The sequence below is a fragment of the Schistocerca gregaria genome, chromosome 2 (genome assembly GCF_023897955.1).
Source record: "Schistocerca gregaria isolate iqSchGreg1 chromosome 2, iqSchGreg1.2, whole genome shotgun sequence".
In the NCBI taxonomy this organism is placed as follows: Eukaryota; Metazoa; Arthropoda; class Insecta; order Orthoptera; family Acrididae; genus Schistocerca; species Schistocerca gregaria.
Window position 1 is genome coordinate 351,525,584 of NC_064921.1, and position 24,062 is coordinate 351,549,645.

Here is a 24,062-nt window from a genome sequence, read left to right on the forward strand (position 1 = left end):
CGGGCATGGATGTGTGTGATGTCCTTAGGTTACTAGGTTTAAGTAGTTCTAACTTCTAGGGGACTGATGACCTCAGATGTTAAGTCTCATAGTGCTCAGAGCCATTTGACCCATTCTGCAAAACGGCGGAAGCTAAGTAGTAGACCTAATATTTTTTAGCCTTCACCGTTAGCATCTAATTACCCTGGAAGCAAATGTGCGCAGTATTTTTACTCGAGTTTTACCAAGTTTCAGAAGAAAAAAGGGTAAACTATCTTCTAAAAGAACTCTTGCCTTGTAACAGCAAGGTACTGAATGTGCCCCAGCGGGGCGATCAGTGAGTTAATAACCTTACACAGGATACGAAACATAAATCCCAGGACGTTTTCAGTGACCTATACGTCCCATTTATAAGGTTTACTTGTGAATGATGCTGCCGAAGCAACATAAATCACCTCGGTTTTAATTTGACGTGACGAGGCAGAGCAGACGCGTGTACAGACACTCCAAATCAGAGAAATTTGAGATGATGACTGGGAAACGAGCGGGGCAACCTTACGTTCCTAGCCAACGACGCTAATTCCTGATTCCTAAATTGTGCTCAAAGAGCTGATGCCAGATGCGAAACAGGAAGAGGACACAGATGGGATCGACGAGCAGTTGAGGAAAGGTAGCCTCGACGAGCACACGTGCTGTGGAGAGATAGCGCTTTTCAGGGTTTTTCGTAGTTAGCGGACCGGCGCCGGACGGGTCACGCGAGGTCGCCGGGCTGCGGAGTGCGGTCGCAGTGGAGGCCCATTCGCCACCGAGATGGAGGCTCGAGCGCTGCTAGTGGCGGCTGTCGCCAGCGTAGCGGTATTCCTCCTCGTCTCTGCAGACCTCAAGGCCGCGGTGAGTTGCTTCTCTATTTCTTTATTCCACGAATCCACGTGCCAGCGTCATTTGTACCACTGTAATTTTGCATAATTTGACCCTCCCACGCAGTCGAAGTCGCTAAAGCACGATGTGTGAAGTGTTTGAAAGTAGCAACTTCGGGCGCTGTTGGACCGAGAAACCATCGTCAGCAGGTGGGAAATTACAACAAGCATCAACCTAGAGACCATCAATGACAAAATCCTCTGCAGTCCTAAAAATTATATATTTCTAAAAAGAAAAGCACAACCCGGTATAGGTTAAAAAAAAATGGCTCTGAGCACTATGGGGCTCAACTTCTGAGGTCATCAGTCCCCTAGAACTTAGAACTACTTAAACCTAACAACCTAAGGACATCACACACAGCCATGCCCGAGGCAGGATTCGAACCTGCGGTCGTAGCGGTCGCGCAGTTCCAGACTGTAGCGCCTAGAACCGCTCGACACCCCGGCCGGTCAACCGGGTATAGGGACTTGTTTCCCATCCTCATGTCCATATGCAGAAGTGCGGCATACGTCAACAATAACACCTAGCCACATTGTTAACCTAAGAAAAGCTAAACAGAACCAACAAGAATTCTTAGAAAAAAACAACCTGTGCGTACCTTAAAATGTGAGTCCATGAAAGATTTCTGTTGTTAAAATACATTAAAATATATAAAAATGGTGTATCCCTGGTACATGACATGAAACAGGATATCTTCCTTATTTTGTTATTTATTTATTTTTCCGTGGAACCAAATTAAGGACAAGTCTCCATGGTCATAGAACGAGTCAATACATGATATTATAACACGATAGTAGAAACAGATAAAATGAAATATAAGAAACATATTCAGGCGACAAGTCGTAAGTTTAAATGAAGAAAAGCAACACTGTAACACTGAAATTTGCTTAATTTTTCATCTCTTCCAGGAGCTCATCGACAGAATAGAAGGAGTGAGCCATGAGGAAACTCTTCAGTTTAGGCTTAAAAGTGTTTGGACTACTGCTAAGATTCTTGAGTTCTTGTCGTAGCTTATTGAAAATGGATGCAGCAGAATACTGCACTCGTTTCTGCACAAGAGTCAAGGAAGTGCATTCCACATGCAGATTTGATTTCTGCCTAGTATTAAGGAGTGAAAGCTGCTTCAATACTAGGCCTTCCAGAAAGCCTCTCACAGAGGTGGCCCTACATAAAAGGACAAAGGTCCTGAATTAAAAGAGCGGAAAACACCGTCGAATCAAATATAGAGTATCAAAAATGTGGAGTATAATCATCATCATCTTGGACAGTTTCCAGCCTCTGGCTGGGTCTGTTTCGAACGTAGGTCTCTCCATTGTGTTGTATCTTGCCACCATCTCTCCATCTTCACCTTGGTCCAGTCTTCTCCTTTCTTCTGGACGCATTCCTCCACTCCTTTCAGCCATCTGTCTCTCAGTCTTCCTCCTGGTCTCTTTCCTTCCTGTTTCATCTCGTGTATCCTCCTGGGTATCCTCTTCACCTCCATTCACTTAACATGCCCATACCATCTAAGCCTTGATTTCTCTATCCCCTCCTGTAATGGTTACACCTTCATTAACTCTCTGATCGTCTCATTTCTTAACCTGTCTATTTTTGTCACTCCAATACTGTTTCTCAAGAATTTGATCTCACTAGCTTGTACTTTGCTTTTCTCTTTTCCTTTCATAACCCAGAAGTATTGGAACTAGGCAGGCACCAGTCCGAAGTACTGTTATCCAAGTTGGTGTCGATAACGTCATCCAATATGGCGGCAATGACGTCAATCAAGATGGCAGATTTTGGCGGGAAGTTTGAATTTTGGCTAGAAAGTGCCACACCCCTCTCGCCCAGAAAAATTGCTCTAAATTCAAATGCCAACAGGATAAGGCATCACACCTACGAAAATGGTGGGAAAAAAGGACTTCAGTTTCAAGCAGGTGTGTTCTCCACTGGATCTGGACTCCATCTGGCTTAGTTCATATCGGTGCCACCAGAGTGCGCTCTCCTGACGTCAGGTGATGAAGCAAGTACCGTCATTCAAGATGGCTGCACCCAGTCTATTCACCACGAGCTCCAGAACCCAACTGGCTTAGTTCATATCGGTCCCACCAGACGGCGCTCTGCCGGCCGGGGTGGCCGAGCGGTTCTAGGCGCTACAGTCTGGAAACGCGCGACCGCTACGGTCGCAGGTTCGAATCCTGCCTCGGGCATGGATGTGTGTGATGTCCTTAGGTTAGTTAGGTTTAAGTAGTTCTAAGTTCTAGGGGACTGACGACCTTAGAAGTTAAGTCTCATAGTGCTAAGAGCCATTTGAACCATTTTTGAGGGCGCTCTCCTGATGTCAGATCATGACGCAAGTACCGGTATTCAAGATGATGGCACTCAGTGTATTCACTGCGAGTTCCAGAGCCCAACTGACTTAGTTCATATCGTGAAGACGGCGCTACCGTGAAGTCTAGTGATGACACAAAATCGTCTGCTCTCTCCCATGCACTCGTTATAACTGGACACGTGCCACGTCAGCAGCCCACAAATGACCGCTTACATCACAGACTCAAGAGCGCACCTATATACTTGCGATGGACGTAGTCGTCTGTAAATATGCTAACTAAAGTAACACCCACATCGCTAATCTAACCTATCAATTACCTAAGTACTTAATTCGATTTCATTTTTAATCACATTCAATAAGTCAATTTACAAGTTCAATATTCAATTATCAAATCAGAAGTTCCACATTTTCCCGCTATCAGCGTAGTGTTCATTCATGACCTAGCACCCCCTGCCCCTAGAAACTGCACTCATATTGGCTACTGCATCAGTTATGTGATTCGACTTCATAGAACCTAGGACTTAGAATCAATTTTCACCAATGCCACACCCACCTGGACTTGGACTCAAAGAGTTAAGATCTCAACCACGATCCTCAACCTGTGCACAGTGCATGGTGTAATCCAAGATGGTGGGGCAAAACGAGTGGGAAGCAGATCTGAACACAAGTCTTTATTTTGCAGGCCGTGTCCCCACCATGAAGTTTACTGTCCAACTGACGTAGTACACATTACTGCCATCAGATCGTACTATGATCCCTCCTATGACCTAATCCCAGATGGTGGTCTGAGGGGCGAGAATTATGCTAAAATTACTCAGGCTGTACCAGGCTGCCGGGAAAAGTAAGGAAGGAGTCCACTCTATTTACTTTCGAACATTTTACTTAGAGCTCGTATATATTTATGACACTGAAGAAAAACACTCTCCATCTTCCAGTTTGATTATGTTGGAAGTGTCTTTTATTTAAATCAGCAGATGTGTTGGGTGTTTTGGTTTCCGCCGTAAGACACAGGTGGCACTAGCAGCAGCAGTTTGAAATGAAAATTCCCAGAGGGACTGTGTATACCGCTAGGAATGCTTGGATGGCTGTACGCTGCGCTATTCTGGGGGTATTGTGAAATATCTTTCTTCGCACAGGAGTGCAGCGCAGTTGTGTGTCATTGCACCAGCATAAGTGCCTAGGTGACTTCTAAATGGGATGTTCGTAATTTTTCTCTGCTGGGGTGTAGAGAATAAGGGCGATAGCATGTTGGGCTGGCTGATTTGAACGGGCGCGGATCTGTAGTACTTGTATGTAGTTTGGGGACGTGCCACATTGCACTAACTCAGCTCGTTCTGTTTGTACATGAGTTGCAGAAGGAGGTGGATATGTCTTTATACGACTTTTTCTCAGTTCTGGCTTACATTGGAACGATCACATGCGGAAAGCTGTAGAAATGGGAGCAGTTGCAAGATACGTAGGGTGTGACTAAAAACATGTTTTAATTTTACTGTAGCAGATAGTTTCAAGGAAAGGTGACTCGCTTAGAGATATGAGAGTGCCTGAAATATGATTCACTTGTGGCTGTGAGCCTACGCAAGTGTGTGCTTGAATGGAAAGATCTGTTTCCAAATGAGGGACATAATTTCTAACACATAGTGTAACACTACAGATCAGAGAAGCTAGTGTACATTTTCCTTCTTACGACCTTAATCAGCACATCATCTACTACTACTGTTTGTGTTGCTTCTCAATGAGTCATGGTCTGTAACTCTGCGGATATGTCGTGGAACCTCTGATATAGTCTCTAGACAGAATGCGCTGCAAATAATAATTCTTTGGGGTCGGTGTGAGGGGGTCGCAAATACCGCGTATACGCCACGTTTCTTAGCCGAATCACTTTCAAAGTTCTTTGTTTTTATTCCGAGGTTGCATCGTGGGCTTGCATATTCCTACGATCACGGTCATGGTATTTCTCCCGAAAAAAGAAAACTACCTCAATCAGAGGTAATGTCGTACCACCATTTGTAAAGTGGGTATAGCTTTTAACATGGATACTTGTGTGCACCTGTAGAACAAAGAGCGCTTGTGAGAGCAACATGCAATAGTTGTTGGGATGGAGTGTTTTTCTTTAACATCTGGTCGATTACGTCTCTCTTTCTATGACACTGCGGTAGGACTCGCAAGAAGAACATAAGGGAAATGCTCACGCATCGTTGATTTTGGGTCAGTATTATTTCGTATCACAGGCAATGATTTATTGACGAACTTTTATACTTGGTAGTGGCTGTGGGTGCATGATATGTACGTATTTGAGAATTACGTTTATAAAGCATGTGTTTGTGGAAAGGAGATGACTATGCCCTGTTGTAGGGAAGGTATGGAATTGACTTGGAGTACTGTGACAGCAAAGGGAAGAGTATGTTCAGTCGTAAGGCAGGTAGAGATATTTCATTTTTCAGAGCCACTGCTTTCAGTAGAGTGTATTTATGATGCTTCACTCATTGTCGAGTGACGTTCAATTGAGATCACAATCGTAAGATGGGCGGCTTTCATGATCAAGTGGACATTTGAGAACATTGCGTGTGGAGGTGCGTTTGCGCTGGACCATTACTCCATCCCATGTAAATTGTTTGGTTGACTGCTTCTGAACATTTCGCGTCTTTATTTAGTTGAGAGAAGATCGACTGTGGTGTGTGCATCTGGCACATGGAGGATAAGTTTGCCTGTTCTCCAGACATGGAAAAGACCTTAGTTAGCTTGTAAATTATACGGATGATTTGGAGTATATTAGATTAGCGAGATAGGTATTTGCGGGTGGAAATATGATTTTTCATGTGTTTGTTTCAAGTTAGTCAGTGGTCTAGAGCAAACTCCATGTAGCTAAAGTTTCGTGTATGTAGAGAAATGATTTCGCGTCTGTTTGCCGAGAATTATGCTGCGTTAGTGATCGGTAGGACGCCGCCTAGCGCTTGATATGGAGAAGTATCGGGGAAATCGTATAATATTGTGGAGAAAATACGTGTGTTCTTGTAATCGCCGAGTCTGGAGATGTGTATAGAAAAACGAGCAGGCAGGGAAGGAGCGACAGAAACGCATTTGTGTAGAGGGGAAACGACTACGAATTTGTAGAACAGTTCTGAGAGCGATTTCGGCCCGCTGATGTAAAAGGGTCGATTTTGTATGGTGGGGGATAAGAACTGTATGTTCGCTAGATCGGCACTGTACGCGTTGATACATTGTTGAGTTGGAGATCGGTTTCACTCACAAATGTTCAAGCTCCTGGCCCCAGTGGGAGGAGGGTATAAATGAGTAGGTGTGTTTACGTATTTGATGATCTGTAGACAATTTTGCGTGGTTTAGTTGTCGGTGTGAACTGGTGATCAGTGTAAAGTAGTTTATTACCGCAGAATGTCGCGTCTGTAGAAAGAAGGAAAAGGCTGACGGTGCTTCCCTAGGACTGGATGGCATTGTAACGTATAGCCGGTGTGAGTGTAGGCACTTGATAATTTTTTCGGGTGCTGTACAGATATAAAAGATAAGTGCATTGTTTCTATAGAATGTGTATGTATTGTATTGTAATAAAATATGCATATATTGCATTGTAAAGTTATTGTGGTATGTGTTATTGCATGACCAGACAGAATGACTGTGTGTCCTATCGTGAGGGACATATGGATTCAGCACATTGATAATGACGAGGATATGATAGAGAGTTTTTACACGGAAGATTATATGTGCTATAGATACTGAAGCACAGTCGTCAATAGGAGACATTGCCTGTACAGTGATTGGTGTCGGACGGTAGCACCAATGGTAATATTTAATTGTAGTTAGATTGGTAAATGTATTCTGGGCTTGCAATATTCTTGTGAGTCTAGTATGTATTTGATAATTTGGGGAGAATTTTGTGGGTTTAATTGTCAACGCAATTTAGCGATCTGTGTAAAATAACCACTGGAAGTCCGAGAAAGAATAGGTAGGTGGCACTTCGACATTAGCGGCATAAGTAATTCGCCGTGTAAATTCGATAAGAGCAAATAAGAATGCTCGATTCATTGACATCGTTTGTGCTGGGATATAGGAGTCTCTACATAGCGCAGGGAACGTTTGCGTATGTTGAAATCTGGAGGGAAAAGTCGTTAGGAGCGCTGGGATGAGTGCATTAAATATTATTTTCGTAATGAGGTTCTGTTAGAGTAGGAATTTCCATGCATACGAGCTGGGACATATAGAAAGCTAGAGTTAACTATTTCTGGGAGAATACACAATTTGGGAGAGGTCGAGTTGGTTGTTATGTTAGATAGCAATGTGACTTGAGTTTAAGATTGATAACATTGCTAGATGCGTTTGCGATGGTATACGGCTACCCGCGATGAAACGTCAGTCAAACGTCACGTATGGTCTGTTAGAATCGCTAAGGAGAAAGCAGGTTCTGCTACTGTGGAATGGAGTTGTGCAGGGTCTTCGCCGGACCGCAGTTAGAGTGAGGGTAGCGAGGAAAGCCCCACGTGCGCGGCCTTGTTTGGAGGCCGCGCCCTGTAAATAAGCCCCAATCCCTGTCCGGTCGTGTCGTCAATGGTGCTTACATACAACTTTCCCCTGCATTTGGGGACACTTCGCGGCTGCACTCTTGCCCGATCACGTCAACGTGTGTGTCTAGGGGAATGCGTGTTTGGATAGGAATTTCTCCGAAATGACGTATGAATGAGATGTCGCCGTCTCATGCTTGCAGGACCCAGACGGGTGTCAGAGTGTGGTTTGACAGCTGACGGACATGACATGACAGGACATGACATGATGTTGGTGGGCTTGTATGTGCGCTCTACTGGGCAGGGGTTGGCGGAGGGTGCTTACAGGTGTTGATTGGAATATTTTGGGAGCAGGTGTGTAGGCAGTGCTATGAATTATTTGGACAGTTTATGAGTACTGAGCTTGTCTAGACATACCTGTGTTGAATTATTTAGGAGGAGTATGAATGTCTGTAACTAAGTTATTTGCGTAAATTAGGAGTTGTTTGCGTGTCTGCAGACTGTGTATTGTGAGCACAAGCATAAGATGGAGAGTGTTTTGCTTCAGTGTGATAAATATATTCTATCTCTAAATAAAAGGCTCGAAAGAAATAGAGTGGACTCCTTCCTTACTTTCCACAGCAGCCTAGCGCAGCCTGAGTAGTTTTAGCATAATTCTCGCCCCTCAGACCACCATCTGGGATTAGGCCATAGGAGGGATGATAGTACGATCTGATGGCAGCAATGTGTACTACGTCAGTTGGACAGTAAACTTCATGGCGGGGACACGGCCTGCAAAATAAAGACTTGTGTTCAGATCTGCTTCCCAGCCGTTTCGCCCCACCATCTTGGATTACACCATGCAATGTGCACATTAGTACACGTTAGTACAGGTTAGTGCACATTAACCCACCAACATTGGTCAGTAAGGCGGCATGGTGCTGGGTTGAGGATCGTGGCTGAGAATTTAACTCTTTGATGGGTGTGGCATTGGTAAAAATTGATTCCAAGACCTAGGTTTTATGAAGTCGAATCACATGAGTAATGCAGTAGTCAATAGGAGTTCAGCATTCTAGGGGTGGAGGGTGCTAGGTCATGAATTAACACTCCACTGATAGTGGGAAAATCTGGAACTTCTCATTTCATCATTGAATATTGAACTTGTAAATTGACTTATTGAATATGATTAAAATTGAAATGGATTTAAGTACTTACGTAATTGATAGGTTAGATGCACAATGTGTGTGTTACTTTAGTTAGCATATTTACAGAAGTCTATGTCCAGCCCGAGTATAAAGGTGCGGTCTTGAGGATGAGATGTAAGTGGTCGCTCACGGGCCATTGATGCGTCGCATTTCAGGGTATAACGCGCGCGAGAGTGAAGACGATTTTGTGTCATCACTCGACTTCACGGTAGTGACCTCTGGTGGCCACAATATGAACTAAGTCAGTTGGGCTCTGGAGCATGTGGTGAACACGCTGGGTACTGTCATCTTGAATACCGGTACTTGCTTCATGATCTGACATCAGGAGAGTGCCCTCTGGTGGCACCGATATGAACTAAGCCAGTTGGGCTCTGAAGGTCTTGGTGAACAGACTGGGTGCAGCCATCTTGAATGACAGTACTTCCATCATCATCTGATGTCAGGAGAGAGCCCTGTGGTTGCACCAATATGAACTAAGCCAGTTGGAGTCCAGACCCAGTGGAGAACACACCTGCTTGAAATTGGTTAAACAGTAAAGACAAGTCCTTTTTTCCGCCATTTTCTTAGGTGAGATGCATTATCCTGTTGGAATTTGAATTTCGCGCCATTTTTCTGGGTGAGGGGGGCTGACACTTTCCCGTAAAAATTCAAATTTCCCGCATATCCGCCATCTTGATTGACGTCATCACCGCCCTCTTGGATGACGTCATCGCCGCCAACTTGGATAACGGTACAGGTGTTTGACTTGTTCCAATACTCCCAGGTTTTGGATGCATATTTCGGGATTGGGACATAGTACAACCGGTATATAACCTTTATACTGATTTGGGCTACTTCCTTAGTCCACATTAAGCTTCTGACACTTTTCCGAAATGCTTCTGCTTTTCTCCCCCGCTCATTTATTTCTCTGTCGTTTTCTCCATCTTCCTGTATCAGGCTTCCTAAGTACTTGAAACTCTCCACTCTCCTCAATCGTTCTCCACCACTTGTTATCCCATTGTTCCCCTCTCCTTAGTTCTTGTTGTGATAATGATATCACTCTTACTTGTAATACTTTTCATCCCATATTCTTGTACTGTTCGATCCCATACATCCAACAGCTCTTGTAAAAATGGTTCAAATGGCCCTAAGCACTATGGGACTTAACATCTGAGGTCATCAGTCCCCTATTCTTAGAACTACTTAAACCTAACTAACCTATGGACATCACACACATCTATGCCCGAGGCAGGATTCGAACCTGCGACCGTAGTAGCCTCGTGGTTCCGGACTGAAGCACCTAGAACCGCTTGACCACAGCTGCCGAACAACTGATTTTGTACTTACCTCCTCCTTATTCCCCCAAATCACCAGATCATCTGCAAACACTATAGTTTTCATCTTTCCTTCACCAATTACTTGTGCTACTGTACTCATTATATCACATGGATCCGCTAGAAGATAGACAGGTAGTCTTTCGAACACTGAAATGCCGAAAAAATGAGGATTATATAGAGTGTTCGGACATTCTCGTTACATATTTCTAGGTCTTGTACAGAGGAGTGATTACATAATATTTTGAATAGAAACCAATTTCCGAAAACGTCATTCAACAACGCTAGAGAACATCAAATTTATAGGCCCCGCCGTGTGTAAATGTGTGTATACACAGGGTGATTCCGTGATGATGTCAAAAACTTTCAGTGATGATGGAGAATCACAAATGCATCAATTTGCGGTAAGAGTCCCTGTTTCGGCAACGAACGAGTCGGAAGTTACAAGCGGAAATCAATATGATACCTCAGACAGCAAAGAACATGTACTGGTACTGTCGTTGCTAAAATGTAGGGTATGCAACTTTCAAAGCTGCTAGTATGTACCAAAATAAGGAAATTTGTCTGGTAAACGTGGGCTGTAAAATGCGAATTTTAAGAGCTATGCGCACTTGTTCCTTACAGGAGATGTGTTTCATACTAGCGAAGATAAACAAGTGCTCAAAAATGGCTCCAAGTACTATGCGACTTAACTTCTGAGGTCATCAGTCGCCTAGAACTTAGAACTAATTAAACCTAACTAACCTAAGGACATCACACACATCCATGCCCGAGGCTGGATTCAAACCTGCGACCGTAGCGGTCGCTCGGTTCCAGACTGTAGCGCCTAGAACCGCACGGCCACCTCGGCCGGCTAAACAAGTGCTCATAGCTCTTCAAGTGCTCATTTTACAGCCACGTTTATGAGACCTTTTTTCTTGTTTTGGTCCATATTCGTACTACCACCTCTGAAAGTTGCACACAACAGTACCGGTACACATGTGTTGGTGCCAGAGGCATCAGAATGATTTGCGCTTTTAGCTTTCGACTCGTTCATTGCCGAACCAGGGACCCTTACCTCGAATTGATACAATTATCCTTCTCCGTCATCAATGAAAGTTTGGCGCATTATCACGGAATCACGATGTATTTTCATATATGTACATACGCCAGGGCTCTGTAGAGTCGCTGGACGGCGTTTGTGGACATGGGTTCTTAATCAAAACATTATGTACTTATTCTCCTCAACAAGTCCTAGAAGTTTGTAACGGGAATTTTCGAGCACCCTGTATAGAGTGTGCGCCTGCAGGCATGTGTGTAAACACAATGTAATTCCATGAGTAAAATTGGCAACTCGCCAGTACTGAATACAAACCCACCAGATTCATACGAGACACAACTCAAGTTGCATCCGTAACCTAAGCGAGTGGATTGCTCACGCCATCTGACGGTCAACATTTCGATCAATGAAACCGCCGACAACAGCTTTAAGAAGCCAATAACTAATATTCACTATAGTGAAAATTAACCTCACTTGTGTTTGCAGCACTAATGAGTTGCAAATTTTACTCAGGAAATTCCATTGTGTTTTCACACATTCTGTAGAACCACCTTTTTTCGACGTTACAGCTGTTGAGCTGTTGACCGCCGATCTATCTTCATGCGGATCCATCTGTGGCACGCCCTTATCCATGAATAGTTCTAAATTTTGTAATGGGGGTATGGGCTGTCAACCAGTTAATACTCTGTATTTGATTTATATTTTATTGGCGTTTCCCGCTCTTTTAATTGAAGACTTTTGTCCTTTTACGGAGGTCGTATTATGTGAGAGTCTTTCAGGCAGGCCAACGATTGAAGAGGATATACTGTTTCATGCCACGTAACAGGGATGCACTATTTCAACCTATTTTAACTTCAGTTATGCATCCTTTATGAATTCACAGCTTAATGTACGTAAAAGACTTTCTTTCTGAGAATTTCTGTTGGTTCTCTTTAGCGGTTCTGTTGTTAACACGTCCACAGCTCGTGGTCTTGCGTAGCGTTCTCGCTTCCCGCGAACGGGGGCCTGGGTTCGATTCCCGGCGGGGTCAGGGATTTTCCCTGCCTCGAGATGACTGGGTGTTGTTGTGTCGTCTTCATCATCATCATTCGTCCTCATTACGGTCGGAGGACGGCAATGGCAAACCACCTCCGCTAGGACCTTGCCTAGTACCGTTGTGCGGGTCTCCCGCATCGTCCCCTACGCTCCTCGGAGTATGGGACCTCATCATCATCATATGTTAACAACGTGGATAGTTGGTATTATTGATTTGTAACTTTGCGAATGCAGCTGTTGACGGGACGCAGGTTGTGCTTTCCCTTTTAGAAATTAACAGTTTTTGCAACTGTATCGGATTTTATGATTGATAATCGGTATCAGCAGTTGTGAATGTCTCGTCAAGACAAATGTGTGGAAAAATCTAGAGAGTGTGAGACATATTTTACAATGTTCGCTTTTAATTTTCATTCTCTGACCGAATGAACAGGAAGAGTTATTTCAGGGACTGCCCATTTAGTCCTTGGTTCTTCCAAACCACACATAAGATTTCCTGATATTGGGCTGAAGGGTTCCTAATTGATAATATTTGAGAGCGAATTCGGAATTCCTGCATCTTCCATTTAACGAAGATTCCACAAAATCTTGGTACGAACTTGTTGGAGCGATTGAAATTGGAGCTATGTTTCGTTTATTTCTAGTACAACGTAGGAGGCAAAAAATGCAAGGACCCAGTGTGTGTACATATAACTATTCGTGTGTGTAAAAAGTAATTGTCGATAGCGTGTTAGACATACGCTGAAGGGCATCTCCTGTCACCCCAAATTTTTTATTTCTACTTCAATTCTCCACACCGAAAGATAGAACAGACAGTTCATGTTCTGACCCATTGTCGAATTTGGGTCTTACCAGTCAAATAAAAGGCGAGCTTGCAGTAGCGCTTAAGAGACACAATTTTGAATAATAGGAAGAGGACTGTCAGTTCGGGATTTTCTCTTACAACCAAACAGACCTCCCACCAAGATTTTTTAAGAGGGTGACTGGAACAAAAAAAGAATGGTTCAAACGGCTTTAAGCACTATGGGACTTAACATCTGAGGTCGTCAGTCCCCTAGACTTAGAACTACTTAAACCTAACTAACCTAAGGATATCACACACATCCGTGATCGAGGCAGGACGGTAGCAGCAGCGCGGTTTCGGACTGAAGCGCTTAGAACCACTCGGTCACATCGGTCGGCTGTGACTGGAACAATTTTGAATTTAATTCTGTGGTAATATGTCTCAGAAAAAAATTATGATAGCTTAGTAAACCATTAAAGTAATATCATTAACTGACAGCGCGCGAGAGACTCTCAGCATCTTTAAGGACACACGTCAGTTGTTCTCGCCGGAATTCTGAGCTCTTGCGCATGCTATTCAAACGCTACTCGGAATTCTTAGAATGTTTGCACCCATTCGGCACGCACTATGTAGAGTTTTCTCTGTTGATAATGAAGAGCATATCGTCATGATAGACGCCGCAACTGTACATTTTTTTTTAAATATTTACCGCTACAGCTCAGTTGCAGCATGTCACAATTGATAGCTAGTTTAGATCACAGTTAATCTTGAGATCTAACCTGTCACGAGTTGTGAAAATTCACATTTATTTTAAAAGAACATGGTCTTAAGCTGTAAAATAAAATGAACATTAGAACAGTTCACTTGTGACCATATTCTGTGGCACACAGCATTGAGTTTAATTAGAATGAATGAATTTTATTAACAAACAATTAAAGAAACATTTCAACCAGTAGTATTTCATTTTATAATGCCATAATGTGTGCAGTTTGTAACAATTATTGATGTTTTGGAAGCCACTACTTTGTGTTGGTCTTGCAGGGCCTCAGTCGCAGGTCACTCGATGCCTTTCCGTTGCAGCAGATATGTTCAGAGTAAAGTGAACCACATCTTTTAAAAATAATTTTTCTTTGTCCAGCTAGCTGTGTACGTTTTAATAAATTGTGATCTAACGCAAAAACTGGGTCTGCAAAGTGAGGAAGAACTGGTCGTTACATCACCCAAAAGAAAGCCAAATAAACAGTAACGTTTTGCGTGAAGATTCTGAACCCAGCAGTGTCACTTAGCGTTACTCAAGTTAATTTGTATGAGTATTTGACAACGTGCGGACAGAGTAAAGTCGACTTTCGCTATATGTAACCAGAATGTTGGCTTGTGCAATACGTTACGTTTTGTTCAGTCATTTTCTTTTTCGAAAGCGAGAGAGCTTTTGTTTGAGTTGACTGTAAGCATAACAAAAACAAAATAATTCGAATATTTCTTATTTTAAACATGTACTGTTTACTAACCTTAGCTGTTACTGAAATTATTATTTTTTATTCTGCACTGTGAAAGAAGAACATGTAGCGTAGAACTTAATACGATTGTTAGCGAAAATATGCAGCCCTCTACCAACTATTTAACTGAATTACGCGCGAACGTTGGTCAGTCGAGATTACAGATAGAAATACAGGAAATTTCATGAAGTAGCTAATTGCCAGGTAGTTTATCTTTGCAGCCCGGAAGCTCTGCAACAAATGCGCACCGAAAGGCCGCGCACAGAATAGCGGTTTAGGGGACGGGGGAGGGGTGGAGGTCATGGTGCTCGGTTCCTATCGGAGCTAGAATCATGAGGTAAAACGTTTTTGGTTTAGCCCAGACTCGAGGTCATTTGTGTAGCCATGGCACATCTGTCTTACTGTAGCTATGTCACCATATACACTACTGGCCATTAAAATTGCTACACCAAGAAGAAATGCAGATGATAAACGGGTATACATTGGACAAATATATTATAGTAGAACTGACATGTGATTACGTTTTCACGCAGTTTGGGTGCATAGATCCTGAGAAATCAGTACCCAGAACAACCACCTCTGACCGTAATAACGGCCTTGATACGCCTGGGCATTGAGTCAAACAAAGCTTGGATGGCGTGTACAGGTACAGCTGCCCATGCAGCTTCAACACGATACCACAGTTCATCAAGAGTAGTGACTGGCGTATTGTAACGAGACAGTTGCTCGGCGACGTTTTCAATTGGTGAGAGATCTGGAGAATGTGCTGGCCAGCACAGTCGTCGAACATTTTCTGTATCCAGAAAGGCCCGTACAGGACCCGCAACATGCGGTCGTGCATTATCCTGCTGAAATGTAGGGTTTCGCACGGATGCAATGAAGGGTAGAGCCACGGGCCGTAACACATCTGGAATGTATCGTCCACTGTTCAAAGTGCCGTCTATGCGAACAAGAGGTGACAGAGACGAGTAACCAATGGCTGATAGTCCATGCTGCTGCAAACGTCGTCGAACTGTTCGTGCAGATGGTTGTTGTCTTGCAAACGTCCCCATCTGTTGACTCAGGGATCGGGACATGGCTGGACGATCCGTTACAGCCATGCGGATAAGGTGCCTCTCATCTCGACTGCTAGTGATACGAGGCCGTTGGGATCCAGCACGGCGTTCCGTATTATCCTCCTGAACCCACCAATTCCATATTCTGCTAACAGTCATTGGATCTCGACCAACGCGAACAGCAATGTCGCGATTCGATAAACCACAATCGCGATAGGCTACAATCCGACCTTTATCAAGGGAAACGTGATGGTACGCATTTCTCCTCCTTCCACGAGGCATCACAACAATGTTTCACCAGGTAACGCCGGCCAACTGCTGTTAGTGTATGAAAAATCGGTTGGAAACTTCCCTCATGTCAGCGCGTTGTAGGTGTCGCCACCGGCGCCAACCTTGTGTGAATGCTCTGAAAAGCAAATTTGCATATCACAGCATCTTCTTCCTGTCGGTTAAATTTCGCGTCTGTAGCAAGTCATCTTCGTGGTGTAGCAATTTTAATGGCCAGTAGTGTATTAAGCATGGTTTCGACGACAAACCGGCGCTGGTACCTAGTCTGATTGCGTAAATCAATTAATTCCTTTTCCAAAATATTTTAATTGGGCTGAAACTAATGTTCAGCTAGTTTCACTATTTGTATGTGCACCGTGCGGATTTTAAGTGCAATAACAGTCATCCTTAAATATTACCGGACTGTAGCGAGACTCGTGGTTCAAAGAATTTTGTTTATACATTAATATTTATCCATTGTCGACATAGTATGATTTAAAGTCGAGCTACGTGTAGCAGGTAAAATTCTTTCTTACGTGAACTGAATGTCCAGAAATGGTAAAAGTGAATCAAGTAAGTAAAAAATGTATTCTTACGATAGAATTGAAATATCTAGCTCCATTCGTATTTTTTTCGTACAAAATACGCATTTTTTTGAGTTTTACACGCACACATACTTCTATGTTTCAGTCTTGGGAGAATCGCTTCAAATTTTTTAAGAATGTAGACAAGTACATGAATTCCTACAATAGTTGGAGGAAATGGTAGATTACAGACTATACAGGTTGGTGTGTAGAATCTATGCGACTGGACACATACTATTAGATTTCGGAAGAATTTCATGTAGGCAAGCAGGAGAACTATCGCACAATCAGCTTGACAGCTCATGCATCTACGTTACTAACAAGAATAATATACAGAAGCATGTAAAAGAAAATTAAGGATCTTTTAGGTGAAGATCGGTTCGGTTTTAGGAAAGGTGAGATCAGAGAGGCAGATCAGACGTTGCGTTTGACAATTGAAGAAAGACTTATGAAAAATCAAGATACCTTCATAGGGTAAGTCGATATAGAAAAAGCGTTCGACAATGTAAAATGGTGAAGGATATTCGAAATTACGAGAAAATGGGTGTAATGTACGGGAAAGGCACGTAATATGGAACGCATGACGGATGAAGCAAGGAGGACGCAAAATGTACACTCGCACTGCAAAGAGGGCACACCTGGCCAAAGGAATCAGGCATTGCCCTCAATTTGAGGAAGAAGTTTCCGAGAACATATGCCTGGAACACAGCCCTGTACAGAAGTGGATCGTGGTCTGTGCTGAAACCAGAAAAGAAGAAAATCGACGCGTTCGAGATGTGGGTCTGTAGAAGGAAGTTGAAAATTAGGTAGACTGACAAGGTAAGAAATGAGGACGTTCTCTGCAGGATCAGCGAGGGATGAGATACGTGGGAAATACTGACAAGACGAAGGAACAGGGTGGTAGGATGTGTGTTAAGACATCATGAAATAACTTCCATGGCTCAGGAGGGAGCCGTAAAGAGTAAAAGCTATAGGGGAAGACAGATATCGGAATATATCCAACAAATAACTGAGAAACCTGGCGTGTAGATGGCACTCTGGAAATGAAGAAGTTTGCACAGTAGAGGGGGGGGGGGGGGGTTGGTGGGCCACATGAAACCATGCAGAAGACATATGACAAAAACAAATAAATAAATAAAATGGGAAGAAAGATATACTTTTCCAGTGTTAGGAAAGGAATGTCAATAAAAAGTCCATAGAGAGTTAAACTTCACGGCATAGTAGGGATAGTGCAACGACGTAAGACTGAATGTCACCTCGTGGTGCTGCGGGCAGGTTAAGTGTTAAGGAAAACGTAAAAATGGAGCGTGCGGTATTGAGAATTATTGTAGCGACGTTACGGGCCGCAAACGGGAAAGTGCAGACGTAAACTACTTTGACAAAGGGCAGATTGCTACTACCCGGCGCCTGGGAACGAGTATCTCGGAAACGCCAGTGTGTTCATTCGTTCACGTGTTACTGTCGTGAGCGTCTACGGAAAGTGGTTGAGTTACGGTGAAACCACAAATAGGCGACAAGGTACTGGGTGTCTACGCCTCGCCTCAGAACGTGTAGGTCGGCTTGTCCAGTCTGTGCAGACGAATAGGCGGCGGCCTGTGGGAGATCTGAGGACAGTGTACAATGCTGGGGTGCGGGCGCAACTGGTTCCTTCAGCACACATTGTTGAGCACGGGACTCCATAGCAGACAACCACCACGTGCTCCCATGGTGTCCCAAAGGCAAACTTAGTTACGGCTGCAGTGTGCACGGGACCATCGACACTGGATTGTACATGAATACAAACGTGTCACCTAGTCGTTTGAATAACGTTTCTCGTTGCACCAGGTCGATTACAGCGTCCGGTTACGTCGACATCCAGGCACGGATGCATGTAGGTGGAGATAGTATTATGTTATGGCGGAAGCAGATCGGGGGAGATACTATTGTGTTCTAGGAGACATTCACCCGAGCTACCATGAGAACTGTACTACTAATGGAAGGCATCATGAGACTTGCTGGACAACGTGCAAGTTATTGCGGACCACCTGCATCCCTTCTTGCCTGAATGCTTCCCCGACAGCTAACGAGTCACAAGGACAGAGTCGTGTTAGAGCAGACTGAGAAACATGATACGATAATGAACTCATCTTGATTTCTTGGTCACCAAATTCGCCTAATCTGAATCCGATGGAATACACTGGGGACACTATCGGCAGCTCCGCCATTCACACCACCAGCACGTAATTTTTATAAATAAATGCCAGGTGCCGCATGTGCGAAAGATCCTCACCTCAGAACGGCATGGCCGACATAGTTGTTTTTATTTTTTCTTGTGTTTTTTACTGTCGGGACAAGGTATCTATGAAAGAAAATTTTTGGAAAATCCAACGCCAAAGTTGGTAATTAACATTAATTGCCACATGAATTCAGAACGGATCGACATATTTGGTTGATTTTTCTTTTTGTTGTGTTCATAACTGTCAGGACACGGTTTTTATGAAAGAAAGTTTTTGGGAAATCCACCAGAGAAGTCGTAAATTAGAATCAATTGTGAAAGATCATCACGCGAGAAAGCCCCGACCGGTTTGGTTGTTCTTTTTTGTGTACGTAATTTTGGATGGTAATGGTATGTTTGGTATGAAAAATAAAATGAAAAATGTTTGCTTTCGGATTCACACTTTTGGTGTCACACGTTCTCATAACAAAAATAATAATAATAATAATAATCTGATTGACAGTTATAAAAAAACACATACATCGAAAAGTTCTTGACCGATTTACCACACATATTTACACGACGCTAATAAACGTATATATATGGGGAAGCATAGTTACCACAAATTTCGAAAAGTCCTTCACTGATTTATTTCAAATTTTTGTACCATTCTGTAATAAATACTCGGACGAGCTTAGGCAGATAAGCTGCATATTCTTTTAATAAATGTAATGCGTACATATGTACGTAATAAATATAGGGGGAAGCGTTCTTATCACAAATCTGGAAAAGCTCTTGAAAGATTTACTTCCAACGTTTACGCGATACTCTAATGAACATTCGGAGGGACACAGTCTAAATACTTTCGAAAACATGTATGTAATATATAAAGGCGAAAAGTTTTTACTAAAAATCTCGAAAATACCCTGACTGATTTACCTTAAACTCTACTAAACATTCAGACGGAAATGGACATAGGAGAGGAAGAGATGAACAGAGAGTGGGGGGAAAGTTATGCACAGAGAGATGTGGGAAGAGGAAATGTATAGTGAGAGGGGAGGAGGGGAGGAGGGATGAGAAGATGGGCAGACAGAATGGGGCACAAAATTTAGGTTGTACTGTATATGCAATTCCCATACATGTTTAGCAATTGTGAAGTATTGCTGGGTTCGCTGGTTTATGATAATTGACCTGTACTGCCACACATATCCAGAAACCTACGAAGGATTTGTCGAATCTGTGGCATGTAGAAATCTTCTGTATCACCACATATCAAATTATTCTATTCTCTTCTTTCCCGGTTCTCCCGCAGTCCATGTCTCATTACCATACAATGCTGTGTTCCAAACGCACATTTCCAGATATTTCTTCCTCAAATTAAGGCGTGTATTTTATACTAGTACACTTTCCTTGACCAGAAATGCCCTTCTTGCTAAAGCTAATCTGCTTTAGATGTCCTCCATGCTCCGTCCGTCATTAGTCATTTTTCTGCCTAGGTAACGGAATTCCTTGACTTCATCTACTTCTTGACCATCAATCTTGATATTAAGTTTTTCACAGCTGTCATTTCAGCTACTGCTCGTTACTTCTGTCTTCCTTCAATTTGCTCTCAGTCCGAATTCTGTACTCAGTAGACAGTTCATTCCACTCAGCAGGTCTTGAAATTCTTCTTTACTTTCACTCAAGATAGCAATGTCATCAGCGAATCGTCTCACTGATATCCTTTCTCTTTGAATTTTAATTCTACTCCTGACCCTTTCTTTAATTTCCATCATTGCTTCTTCGATGTATAGATTGAGCAGCAGGGATGAAGGACTACATCCCTGTCATATCATTTTTAGTCCGAGCACTTCCTTCTTAGTCTTCCACTCTTATTACTCCCTCTTGGTTCTCTTACACGTTGTATATTACCCGTCTATCCCTATTTATCCCCATTTTCCTCAGAATTTCGAGTGTCTTGTACAATTTTACATTGTCGAACACTTTTTTTTAAGTCGACAGGTCTTATGAACGTGTCTTGATTTTTCTTCAGTCTTGCTTGTTCCTAAAGCGAAACTAATCGTCGGCTAACACATCCCCAATTTACTTTCCCATTTTTATCTATATTACTCTTGTCAGCAACTTGGACTCAGGCTCTGTTAAGATGAGTGCGCAATACCTCTCGCACTTGTCGGTTCTTGCAGTCTTCGGACTTTTGTGGATAATTTTTTTCCGAAAGTCAGATAGTGTAGCGCCAGACTCTTACATTCTTCACACCAAAGTGAGTAGTCATTTTGTTGCCACTTCCCCCAATGATGAAAGAAATTCTGATGGAATGTTACCAGTCACTTTTGCCTTATTTGATCTTAAGTCTTCCAAAGATCTTTTAGATTTTGACTTTAATACTAAATCTCCTACCTCTTCTATATCGATTCCTGTTTCTTCTTCTGTCACAACAGACAAATCTTCCCCCTCATAGATACATTCAGTGTACTCTTTCGACCTATCTGCTCTCTCATCTGCACTAAAAAGTGGAATTCCGATTGCACTATTAATGTTACCACCACTGCTTTTAGTTTCATCTGTATTTTCGATTTCTTCATGTGTTTCATGCAGCTATTTCGTCTTAGATTCCCTGCAATTCTTACTCATTTCATTCCTCAGCGACTTGTATTTTTATATTCCTGAATTTTCCTGAACATTTTTTACTTCGTTATTTCATCGATCAGCTGAAATATTTCTTCTGTTACTCACGATTTCTTCGCAATTACCTTATTTGTACCTATGTTTTTCTTTCCAATTTCTGTGATTGCTCTCTTTGGAGATGTCCATTCCTTTTCAACTAAACTGCGTACTGAGCTATTCCTCATTGCTGTATCTACACTCCTGGAAATTGAAATAAGAACACCGTGAATTCATTGTCCCAGGAAGGGGAAACTTTATTGACACATTCCTGGGGTCAGATACATCACATGATCACACTGACAGCACCACAGGCACATAGTCACAGGCAACAGAGCATGCACAATGTCGGCACTAGTACAGTGTATATCCACCTTTCGCAGCAATGCAGGCTGCTATTCTCCCATGGAGACGATCGTAGAGATGCTGGATGTAGTCCTGTGGAACGGCTTGCCATGCCATTTCCACCTGGCGCCTCAGTTGGACCAGCGTTCGTGCTGGACGTGCAGACCGCGTGAGACGACGCTTCATCCAGTCCCAAACATGCTCAATGGGGGACAGATCCGGAAATCTTGCTGGCCAGGGTAGTTGACTTACACCTTCTAGAGCACGTTGGGTGGCATGGGATACATGTGGACGTGCATTGTCCTGTTGGAACAGCAAGTTTCCTTGCCGGTCTAGGAATGGTAGAACGATGGGTTCGATGACGGTTTGGATGTACCGTGCACTATTCAGTGTCCCCTCGACGATCACCAGAGGTGTACGGCCAGTGTAGGAGATCGCTCCCCACACCATGATGCCGGGTGTTGGCCCTATGTGCCTCGGTCGTATGCAGTCCTGATTGTGGCGCTCACCTGCACGGCGCCAAACACACATACGACCATCATTGGCACCAAGGCAGAAGTGACTCTCATCGCTGAAGACGACACGTCTCCATTCGTCCCTCCATTCACCCCTGTCGCGACACCACTGGAGGCGGGCTGCACGATGTTGGGGCGTGAGCGGAAGACAGCCTAACGGTGTGCGGGACCGTAGCCCAGCTTCATGGAGACGGTTGCGAATGGTCCTCGCCGATACCCCAGGAGCAACAGTGTCCCTAATTTGCTGGGAAGTGGCGGTGCGGTCCCCTACAGCACTGCGTAGGATCCTACGGTCTTGGCGTGCATCCGTTCGTCGCTGCGGTCCGGTCCCAGGTCGACGGGCACGTGCACCTTCCGCCGACCACTGGCGACAACATCGATGTACTGTGGAGACCTCACGCCCCACGTGTTGAGCAGTTCAGCGGTACGTCCACCCGGCCTCCCGCATGCCCACTATACGCCCTGGCTCAAAGTCCGTCAACTGCACATACGGTTCACGTCCACGCTGTCGCGGCATGCTACCAGTGTTAAAGACTGCGATGGAGCTCCGTATGCCACGGCAAACTGGCTGACACTGACGGCGGCGGTGCACAAATGCTGCGCAGCTAGCGCCATTCGACGGCCAACACCGCGGTTCCTGTTGTGTCCACTGTGCCGTGCGTGTGATCATTGCTTGTACAGCCCTCTCGCAGTGTGTGGAGCAAGTATGGTGGGTCTGACACACCGGTGTCAATGTGTTCTTTTTTCCATTTCCAGGAGTGTATACCTTTGGAGAACTTCAAACGTATTTCTTCATTCCTCAGTTCTTCCGTATTCCACTGATTTTACCTGACTAATCACTTAAACTTCAGCCTTCTCTCCATCACCCATACATTGTAATCTGAGTCTATATCTGCTCCTGGATGCGTCTTACGATCCAGTAACTAACTTCGGAATCTCCGTCTGACCATGATGTAATCTATCTGAAATCTTCCCGTACTTCCCGGCTTTTTCCAAGTATATCTCCTCCTCTTATGATTCTTGAACAGAGTATTCGCTGTTACTAGCTGAAATTTATTGCAGAACTCAATTATTCTTTCTCCTGTCTCTTTCTTAGTACCAAGCCCACATTATCCCATAAACCTTACTCCTACTCCTTCCCCTGCAACCTCATTCCAGACCCCAAGGCTACTAGATTTTCATCTCCCTTTACGTGCAGAATTACCCATTCTGTATCTTCGTATATATTCTCTATCTCTTCATCTTCAACCTGTGACGTCGGTATGTGTACCTGAACTATCGTTGTCAGTGTTGGTTTGTTGTCGACTCTGATGAGAAGAACTTTATCACTGAACTGTTCAAAATGTTCACAATGATTCACTCTCTGCCCTACCTTCCTGTTCATAACGAATCCTATTCCCATTATATCCCTTTCTGCTATTGTTGCTATTACTCTATACTCATCTGACCAGAAAACCTTGTTTTCTTTCCATTTCATTTCACTGACGCCCACATGTCTAAATTCATGCTTAACATTTCCCTTTTCAGATTTTATAGCTTCCCTACCACGTTCAGTCTTCTGGCATTCCACACCTGCGGCCAAGCGGTTCTAGGCGATTCAGTCAGAACCCCGCGCTGCTGCTACGGTCGCAGGTTCGAATCCAGCCTCGGGCATGGGTGTGTGTAAAGTCCTTAGGTTAGTGATAAGTCCCGTAGCGCTTAGAGCCATTTCTGAACCTCCCCTCCCCCAGAAAATGAAGGAAGTTCAAATTCCACCAGGACAATGCAACACATCACAGCTACCTCCACTAACATAAGAAGATAACAAGGACACACAGCACTTGGACTACCTCCACTAACCTAAGTCATCTGACACCACCTCTTCCCAGGGATTGGCG

The 24,062-nt window shown here is 43.7% G+C and overlaps 1 protein-coding gene across 2 annotated transcripts in view; it reads left to right on the top strand.

Annotated features, from left to right (window-relative positions):
* Positions 1-691: 691 nt before the first annotated feature.
* LOC126337037 (uncharacterized) overlaps positions 692-24,062 on the top strand; it is a 132,288-nt gene continuing 108,917 nt past the window's right edge. Inside the window, exon 1 of one of the 2 annotated variants that reach the window (XM_050001340.1) lies at positions 692-870. In XM_050001340.1, the coding sequence (XP_049857297.1) occupies positions 790-870 (81 nt within the window). In that variant the 5' untranslated portion in view covers positions 692-789. The remainder of the gene's footprint in view (positions 871-24,062) is intronic. The other variant, XM_050001342.1, reaches the window with a different exon arrangement.